General features: G+C 44.2%; 1 protein-coding gene across 1 annotated transcript; it reads left to right on the top strand.

Annotated features, from left to right (window-relative positions):
- Positions 1-415: 415 nt before the first annotated feature.
- DFL_007747 (uncharacterized protein) lies at positions 416-847 on the top strand (the record flags this gene model as incomplete). The annotated part of the gene is made up of 1 exon (XM_067637377.1): positions 416-847. One exon carries the CDS (start codon positions 416-418, stop codon positions 845-847), a length of 432 nt encoding a protein of 143 aa, XP_067488900.1.
- Between the last annotated feature and the right edge of the window lie 9,936 nt (positions 848-10,783).

Raw genomic sequence — 10,783 nt, 5'->3', positions numbered from 1 at the left:
GTCTCTTCCAAAAATTACAAAATTACAGATATCTTTATTCAGAACGATTAATACATTCTTGTCGATAGAGAAAAGCCTAGTATTTTCGCCACTTTGACAAAAGCCATCGTCATATTCCCGATTTGAAATCCAAAAAGCATTTTCATTCCGACGTCCAACTGCAAACGAATATAAACAACCACTCTGCGCGCCTTCTCTGTGGACATCTTACCATTTCAGGACCCAACCTGACGATCTTATCTACGCTCCCAGAAAAGGCTTCAAGGTTTCCGACATTCGGCGTATTAGACATCAAATCAGTGGATTATATATCTTCGAAGGCTATCGCTTGTGTCTCCGACCTTGATTTCCTGTTGATACACCATAGATTGGACCGGAGTTCTTCCATAGATCGTCCATATATACACACAACAAAATGTTTATCTCATTACCAACTCCAGTCATCAGCTCTGCTGCCGCAAAGCGAAGGCCACCACTGACACCACCTTCAGTGATCCCTCCTTGCGTCACAGCTCAGTGCTCTTCGCTGCAACAGTCTGGCCGGGACAGGTGTCGAAGTCCCTCCAGGTCAGCAGTTGCGTATTTGGCCCGAGTATCCAGCTCTCCAAACTCGCCCACATTATCGTCAATGACGAATACGTCAGCCTTGCCGACTCCTTCGTCCTTTTCTGTCAACACTCCTACTTCTACTCCATCTTCATCACCATCCGAAGGATGCCACTTCCCCTTTGGTTCTGAACGACAGCTACCATGCCTGTCGAAGTCGGAAGGACAATATGTCAGCTTCCCAAGCTTCGATGAACTTTATGGCGATTTCCCAGAGGACGATGAAGATTCGAAACAGTAATTCTTCTCCCCACCATAGCCTTCCTCTTCTCCATCTTTCTTCTACATTCCTTCACAAATATCCTTTCCTCGGAAATACTTTTAATCATCCTTTTGGACCATTTACAATCCTTCAATAACAACCACATTTCCCTATGTCTACTATTCCATTACTTTAAGGATATCTCCTGGTCTCTTTCCTTGCCATTAGCACACCTGGACTCTTCGGCGTTTATTCTTACCAATTTTTATCCTGGGTATGGGTTTTATTAAACCCGGCGTTACTTCTTTCCTTCAACCGCATACCACGGACGGCTCAGTTTTCTTCTTTCTCACCCGGCGCAAAATCTTCAAACGGATATCTCCTCTTCTTCCTTGTCTCAGGATTGATTACTTGCGGGAGTATCCTTCCCTTCGAAACTCAAACGGCGTTTATAAGTGTATTCTTGTTTTTCATTATCTTATTGGGAAGTTATATTTAGCGAAATCTCTCACCAAAAATTCACCTCTTGTAATTAGCTTAGCCTTTCTTTACTGGTCCAAAGTGCTTGGATCCGGTAGAAAGCCAAATATGTTCCTGTTTTAAAAATGGAAAAATTCCTCTTTCTCAGATTCTATTTCTATTCTTGTTTCCCACAAACAAAAAAACAATCTCCAGTATTTTTATGAATGATACGATTGTAACGACTGAAAACCGATCCTTATTTTTGTTTTTACTTCTCGCTTGGAAGTCTTTTGCTATTGGCTATGATACCTGATTTTTGGGGGGTATTCTTCAAATCAACGGCGTTCTAGTGTATATTTTTTCGGCGGAAACGATGGTAGTATCTGTATGGGTTCAACATTCTGATTCCACATGTATGAAAAAACATCAACAGGTTTCTATACGATGACTTGAGTTTTCTCGGCTTTCAAAGCTTTCTATTGGACTTCAATTCTCATGAGATCCGAAAATTTTGTAAACCTAGAATACATACTCGGCTTCTTTCGACTCTTATCCTGTGATCCGCTTTCATGCCTACATCGCGAAGCCGACGAATAAAAGTTTTATTCGATATCTGCTTACCTTACATCCAATAATAAAAGTTTAAGTTTACGAAGCTTTATCATGATATTCTCCCCCCACTCTAAGATCCCGTACCTTTTCTGTAGCTAACAGGCTGCTCATGCCTAGGTTTTCCTTCATCGGCGGGCTCCACAGGGTATACGGGACAGGCACCTGTCAGTCGCAAGACGACGAACGTGCTCCTCCGCATCTCCGAAGGGTAAAAATTTTCTCGTTTGACGAAAACGTGGGGATATCTTGTCTTAAAGGTTTGGCCGCGCAACCTCAAACTTTGTGATGATGATGATGATGATGATGGCGTGAGCTTCCTTCTAGATCATTGGGTGAGACACTGGGGTAAAAAGCTTCTCCCCAGGTACTTTGCTTGCCTGTTATCAATTTGCCTTACAGGCGGCACAATATAAGTCTGGAGGAGCCTGCAAAGCAAAAAAGCAACAATTGTGTGCATGAAGGAGATCAGAAAGCATACATACCAATGTGGAGGTGTGTGTGGGAGAAACAGGTGCGGCTGTCAAAAGGTCATCCCGCGCCTTCCGTCTATTTCGGTATGATTTGCATGAGGAAAAGACGGCAAAGTAGGGCTTTACTTGCAATTGGGTGCAGAGTTTTGCCGCTTCATTTTTACTCGTTGAAAAATGAAATCTGGTGATGGTGTTGATGGTGTTGCAATATTTGAGTTTAACCATCTTCCCGCCTCAAAGAGATGCATTGCAGGCGGTATATTTGCTATTCGCCTGAAAGGTGTCTATAAGATTCATTGATATGCTCCAGTTTAGCGACCATGGAGGGAAACTTTCAGAAGGATGGGAAAACCTTTACAATGGGCACTTGTGTCACCGTTTTCCCCTTCAATCCGATCTTCTCCGCATCGTCCAACATCATACGGCTACACAATACCAGTGTCTTTGTTAGTTCCCTGCAAGAACTAGAAGATTTCCTTGTCGACATCCCGAAGAAGAAAAATGTCTAGAATTCTTTAATAGAAGACCAAGAAACGAATCAAATGCAAAAGTCACGTTACAAGAGCTCTCCTCCTCGGTTCGAACGAATCAGAAAAAACTTCACGTCGCGCATATGTGGTATTTTTTTCTTTCTTCTTTCGGGCATCTCACGACTGCAAGCCTACCTGTATTCTTGTTTTTCACACAGCTCTCGAGCGGGGCAAGGAGAAAAAACAGACGACAGATGCCTGTTCTTCCTCTCCCCTGATTTCTGGCCAGTTAGCTGTGCATATATGCAATGTATATGTAGTCTGTAAGCCGACGTGCTTTTTTGCCTTTTACAGTGGCCCTTGTGTCCGTCCGTACATGAATGAGGAACTCGAAGCACAAGAGGGAGAAAACGTCGAGTTCCGCTTCGCTTGTAAACCTGGAAAACTTTTTTGGACGAGTAGCATCACGACACGCAGGTTGTGTTGCTCCTCTTCTTCCTTGTCGTCTTTGCTGTGGTTTTGGCAGCTCTTCGCTCCCTCCCAACCACAGGCAACCCTTGTGGGATCCGCTTCAACTTGCGCTCTCGTTTCCCCACCTGATCACTTGCGGACACCTTGACTCGACATGAAAATGGATATCATAGGCCCAATTGTTCAATGCGATGGCTTGCTCGTTCGGTAGGCATCACCATCGTGTTTACATTTTCCACACACGGGACGAAGTCAAGCATGACTTAGTTTTGCATAAACTGTGAGGTTGGCCTCGGCCCCCTGGCGTAAGTTCAACGGCTCATATAATAGATTCTGATAATATACACATCTGCCCCGGGAAATCCAAACGTCGGGTAATTCTCATCCCGTCCGAAGATAATTACTCCAGAATCCCACCGGACTGGACAGCCCGTGCGTGGTGGTGTGCGTACGTGTGGAGAGAACTTAGAGAAAAAAAAAAAAAAAAAAGCTATTGCGCGAGAAGTGGATTTCAAATCCGACGACGTTGACGAGAATTTTCGGCTTCCTCTCGGGCTTTTCGACGAATGAGACGGCTATGACAACTCCGTATACGTACGAGTTTATCCCCACGCTCCGGCCGACTGGTCAATCCCGTCTCACCATTTATCCGAGTCACATCGTGCCGTGCCCAAATTCTTTTCCTCTGAGCTATGGATCCTACCTCAGATGCCGAGTCGAACTCCGCTCAATCTCGTCTTTTCGTGCTTTCGAGTGGAGTCTAGCACCATCTCGAAGGGCAATTGGAAGTGACTGTCTTCCTGTAGACTGCCGAAGGCGAGAGTCCTCTAGATTCCCCTAATTTGGCTTAGAGCCTGATTACTCATGTCTCCCTTCTATTCTCTGCTTGGCCTGGGCATCGTCTAAACTGTTAGGATCCTGCCTAAGAGTCTTTGCCCTTGCATCCTGATTCGATGGATGTGGTGAATTAGGTAGGTCACGTATAACCTGACGCTTGTCTAGCCGATGGCCAGGCAAGCAGGTGTTTGCACCAGCAGCTTCTATTTGTCAAAAATAGGTGATTCAAAATCATGGATGTAAGTCTGATGTGATCGTTACAATTCATAGTGTCAAATTTTTTTTTTTTTTTTTTTTTTTCTTGCTTTCGACAATGCTCTAGTCTCAACTGGCGGTGTTTAGCGAAGCTCAAGCTTAACCGCCACAGCTCACCATACCCTTTCTCACCGCCAAGTCCGAAGCTTCGATGGGTTGAACCAAACACTCCTTACCTCCGCCTTTGGTAGCCTCGCCTGATATTTGGAGCTGACCCTATCTTTTCTCTGGCGGACATATTGCTCAAGAGTAATATATGCAGTAAGCAATTTTTTACTTTAAGATCTCCTGGATTTGTTTAAAGTACCAGCCACTAAAAATTCTATTGCGATCACTTAACCTAACGCGCACAGACGCATGCACATAGCCAATACAATGTAAGGTCGATCATGAGGGTTACCATAAACCTAAAAGCGGTCTCATAGCTAGAAACTAGAGTGATCTGGTGGATCGAAGCTCTACAGGCTGATACAAATCACATTCGAGCTAAAGATCAAACCTCTCCTATATAATTGGATGGCGTCTATGTATTTTATGCAAAGAATCGTCAAACTTATCACACGCTAGATCTTTTAACCATTAAGTATCCTCTTTGAGGCGGCAGATGACCAATGCTCAAGCTACTGAGAAGCTTGTCGGTTTTCTAGAGTTGGTTGCATTGAGATTACTAGGTTAACATGGTTCTGTTATACCGAGGGATCGGCATAGTCGAACGGGAGAGCACCGAGCAGGCTATAAGCGAGTCCTCGACTATGAATGTTAATCTCTATCAAATATCTCCAACTGTTTCATAAGGCTGCGCAATTCAATTATATCAGTTGGTTTGGGGCTTAAGCTGGCAGAGAAAAAGGTGTGAGAGAGCTTATGAGCTCTAGCTTAGGTTCGGAGCTGGGGAGCTAAGAGCTGTCAAATGTGCGATTGTCATGATAGTACGAGTTCCTGTCGAGCATCTCAAACACGAGCTCGGTTGCTTTTAACTACTCGTTTGTAAATATATCACTCACACCATCTTGCGAATAACGAAATATATGGAACTTGATCCAGCTCGAATTTCGCTAACATCATGCATCAGAACCCGATGTTTTTTTGGCAGCAAAGCGGCAATGGAGGATGAAGCCGTTTCGACGTCCCGTTTATGCTTGAGATCGACATTCGATTCGGGAACTCCAGTTAGCCAAGCTTTCAGGCTTTTGAACAGGTGGGTGTGATAGTTGCAGAAAACGTGCATGAAGCTAGAGGAATCAGACCTCAAAAAGTCTGGCCCACTTTCGCATTCCGATCACAGAAACTTGGTCCTTTTGACCCACGGACCCACGTCGACAGCATGGGCGTCGATGGCCACACCCTTGTTGGGCTCCCAAGTGAGGAGAAAATACCTAAAGTTTCCTAGGACAGCGTGAGAGTGTTCAACCAGCGACAGGGCTGAAGACGAAACGTATGCTGGGTATTGTTATAGGAAAGATGGGGCACAAGGGTACCATGTTCCCTTTTCCTTTCCTCTGCTGGCTAATGTAAAGCATGTGACGATCTGGAGTCATCTACGGAGCCTTGGGTCGTTCGACTCTCAGGTTCTATATTTGAACATACATACGTGACATCCGGTTCATGTGGTTCCCAACGGTTTTTAGGCTGGCGACCTCGGAACCTCGATCGATCGGCCGGACCCTTTCTAAATTTTCACGTTCTCGAACTCGTTGAAGAAAAAAAAACGTTTCAATCGCTTAACCGATGGCAAAAAATTTTTTTTTTTCTTCATTTAGAAACCTGACGAATGGTAGTTCTTGAAATCCTTGGTGGTTGGAATGTGTTTTGTGAGATAGATCCCTTGTTCCTTGTTCTCCACACCCTCAAACCCATCAAGGGAAAACACCTGCGATCTTTGGGGCTAAATCTACCGACGTCGATGAACTCGATGGTGACAGATGGGAAGCCGAATGGCTTTCATGGCCGAACAAGGTCCCGCATACAAAGACCGTTTTAACCTAATATGGTTTAAATTCAAAGAAATGCTCACACCTCTTCGACACGATACATGTGTGTAGTAAATACTCCATAATCCAAAGAGAAATCTCCAAGGTAAACATTACTAGCATCCACCCTGCGAACGACGACGCTAAACAAGTGCCATCAGCAGTCTGGACCTCACCTAACCCCTTGAGGCAAGAAGTACGAGGATTTTTCAAAGAAAGTGGTGTGAGAGGCTCTGAAAATTGAAGTCTAGACCTTCGGCTCAGTACTAGCTCTTATCTTTAGGTATATCGCGGAACCCTACCCGCAGAACCAAAACATCGACAGTACTGGTACACCAAATAACTTTCTGGAGGCCACTCGTCATCTACTTAATGGGGTTAATTCCGGACTTCGAGACCAGACTATAGACGGAGCGGGATCTACTCGGAGCGGCTTCCTTGTAGTTACGGTGATAGAAGTCCTAATCTCGCGCAATTACTTAACATCTCGAGCGATTCAAATCAATAGATAAACATTTTTGAAGTTCGGATATTCGGTTCGTCTGCCTCGAGAGATACCTTCTCAGGCGGGTTAAATTGAGTTTATGCATGAAGAGCAACTTATTACCAACGGTAATAACAACATCGTCGATTTAGTTTCAATGTGCATGTTTCGATCCACAGTAGCGTAAACGGATTGTATATCCAATGTCAATGGTCCTTGATCTCAAGGGCCGCGAACCAAATTGCCGTCTCCTTATTGATATCATGAAGCTTTGCAATTATCGAGAAAACGGGACAACATCTCCAAAGTTTGGCCTACCGCTGTTTCCTAACTCTTAGGATCTTGCGCTTGGACCCAAGTCCTATAGGCTCCCAATATTAAAGCTTTATATAGTTCCTAGTGTATTTTGATATTTCATTAAGTAAACACCTAAATGCCACTATGTATAACGTTACATTTCTCTGTCCATATGACGAAGGGCAAAAGGCTCCTTGGAGTAAGTGTGTACGTGCATTGAAACCGTAGACGTCTAGTGGAGCAAATTTATATCTCTCTCCAGATAAATCAACACGTTCACTCACAACCGTTTCACAACTTAAGATCACAGAAACGCTCTCTATCACACGACCGGTAGATAGGCTCTTTCTCAACGACGAAGTCCAAAGTTCCAGGCTCCTATTCCAGGCCATCAAGCCACCCGTGTAACATTCCTCAAAACTCCGGCATCTCGACCTGCTTCCTTCCGGTGGAATCCCAATACCGCAAAGTTCTGAATGCATGGTGCAGCAAGCAGCAAGCAGGCAAGAAATCCCATGTGCGTATATGCGGACCAGGGGTGGACTTATCGATAACCATACATTACATACGTAGTCTGGAGAATGCCAAGTTTTTTTCATGGCAGCTGTGCATGATGCTCGTAGTGCAGCCTGCCGCCTGCAGGTTTGCGTTGGTAATTGTTTATCTAATATTATGCCGGTAGACGTATAGGGTCTCGCATTGTAGGAGGCAAAAAACACGAGTGTACAGGACTCAAATTCGAACTCTCGTCTGGAGGGTTGTGCTGTCAGATGACTTGTTTTCCTTATCTCGAACAGACACTTGGACTGCACTTGTACGCCAGGATTTGATCAGGCGCATGGATCCTGAGAATCAATACGTCCTCAGTGACCAGGCTATTGATATCAGTGACCGGCCTTAAACTAAACCAGGCCGTAAACTAAACCAGGCCGGGCCTGTTGTGATTTGGTCAATTTACAGCCGTATCGACCAAGCAATGAGCTGGATGTGTTATTTTATTGACACCAACAATATTGACTAGAACTATACTAAATACACGCAGTCATCGATACCCAGATATTTATAATAGCTAGACTGCCGGAATATTGATAAATTAATAGCCGTTATAAAAATTTCGAGACGGTACGGCCCGTGTCCTAGTTAGAACTGAAAATATGGCTATTTGACGAGTGCCGCGCGGAGGTTTCAAGAGCGTCGATGACCATTCTCGGACCATACAAGCCGTTTTATAAAGCATTTAATTAAGGCATGTTAGTTGCCTCGGCTGGTCAGAGGCAGCCTTCGAGTGAATTGACTCTTCTAAAAAAACCTCAGTGCTCATTTTTCCTACGTATATACATAGCTGCGGTAATATATGCTCCCCGGGCTCAGTATTCTGGAAACTTCGAAACCGAAGTAAACATACCGGTAAGTAATTATAAGCGCAATCACTTACGCGAGAAAGATACAATACTCAATGTCATTCAGACTGTATCACTAAATTCTAGCCAGGGTACGTAAAGATTACCCCAATGCGATTTGCTTCGCCTTTGCGAATCTATCTCGAGATTCATGATACAAATTACCTTAGGACCCTATTAATATCAGGGCTTCCGTTTAGGACTCGAGGTTTCGTCGATAATCGGAGTGATTCCTAATATGTTATAACCTTCCGATAGTATAATAAACATCTGCAGCCTGAAAATTAACATCTCGGGTATTAGGATGCAGGTTGTGGTCTCATTTGAGGCTAACGCAGCAAGGCCAGTCGACGTATCCCACATATAGCCTACACAAGTAGCTGCACCGCACGTCTTGATCGCTGCCACGACTGCCATTTACCATATTGCCACTAGTTTGGTTCCTCACTATGGCAGCAGCGGCGGCACCGTACATATGTTGAGTCTTTGGTTTTTCAAACATCGCGATATAGAAACCAATGACCTAGAAATTTCGAAAAGATCGACCTCCGGCTTGGATTGCGAGCACTGAACTTGAAATGTATAGATACAAAATCATAGGATGGACCTATTTCACGTCCAAATCACTTTCCTATAGATCGTACCGAAAACGCAACCCCTAAATATCTTGTGGGATATCTCTGTGAATATCATGGGGATGCCACTACTTCATTGGCCGCTAGTTGTATATGTCCATCAGCTGCAGGTTTGGCCACTTCGTCTTACCAGAGACAAAGACATCACTTACAAGGCCAATCAGACTCTATCACATGGCTGTCGATGCCAGCGTCGACCCCTAATAGTTTCAGAATAGGGCCACTCGGATGCACACAAGATTAAGGTCTCTGCACACTCATTTCTGGGCTTCAAACAAGTAGTTTCCATATCGAAATGATAGTGCCCCCGCGATGCAAGAATCTTGAAATTCCGGTATTGCTGGTCTCGCTTCTCCCACGGGGTCTAGTGCCCTAGGCCAAATAACACCTTGGGCACCGGGTATCGGGGAGTACAATTGGAAAAACTTATGATTTTTGGGGTTTGCATATCCAGGGCGAGCTCCCGAGGCTCCAGATATTCTACTGGATGATACCTAGCTTAGATCGATGATGGCTGCAAAGCTCGTGTACATATACACGTCTATTCATAATCATTACTAGTGTATGTCACAAAAGCACGGAGAAGAAAAAAATTTGCTTGCGGGCTTGTAAATTGAATTTTGGTGTTTCTATGCGGGCTATATACGTATACAGTGGGGTGTACATTAGTTTCGGATTTGGAGTGCTTTTGTACCCGGATGTCACAACTGTACAAAGGCATGGGATTTAGATTTAGAGTGGTCTCGTACCCGGATGCCACGAGGGGGGGGGAAGATCTAGAGGGTTGTCACAAAACTCTAAAATTCATTAATCGAAAGGGTGGGTAAATCCGATCGATGTCGTAGACCAGCCTCCACGAGGCTACGTAAACCTCACCAATCTATTAAGGACAAAATGGTAAGTCAGTCAATTTCAGCATTGGTATGTTTGGAATCTTTTAGCTAGTGGTTCATTGTGTATATTAAATTATCATATGGTTATTATCAGTTTCGTAAGCTATTAGAGCACCGTCTACATAAGTAGTCGAAAACTGCAACAGCAGAGCTTCTACATGTATACGGGGCCATTGGCATCCTTCCAATATACTCTGGAGACTCAGGTCTAATCCCTTAAGACTACTTAAGAATCCATACCAACGATATGATCTAAGGTTTAACAGTTATTAACTGTGCACGATACTCCGAGACCCAAACTCGGAGGATCCACAAGGGAAGACGTTATAAACCTACCTAAACGGCTTATGTATATCCAAACTTCTCCTCCTCGAATGATACAGCTAATTCTACGTAAGGGAAACACCTTCTCGAACAAGTATGTATATATTTTTAAAACAGGGTTTGTAAATCAATTCTGGAGGCCCGTTGAAATAAGGTAGATTTACCTTGCGTATACTGCATACGTAAGATCAGCTTGACCCTGTCCTAACTCCCATATTTAGATCTACATATATCCGTAACTTTCTCCCGCGCGTTCGAATGCGGCGCAGCTTTGCTTAGATTGAATTGGTTTTAGCAATGGAGCTTGAATGGTGGTTATTATAAGCCTATTCGTATGCCTTCTCATTTACTTTCGCCGAGATGCGTCAATGTGAAAGTGCCCGAGAGGACTAGAC

This window comes from Arthrobotrys flagrans (assembly GCF_004000055.1).
Source record: "Arthrobotrys flagrans strain CBS H-5679 chromosome Unknown unitig_8, whole genome shotgun sequence".
In the NCBI taxonomy this organism is placed as follows: domain Eukaryota; kingdom Fungi; phylum Ascomycota; class Orbiliomycetes; order Orbiliales; family Orbiliaceae; genus Arthrobotrys; species Arthrobotrys flagrans.
Note: the sequence above shows the minus strand (reverse complement) of the source record. Positions and strands in the feature narration are given on the sequence as shown.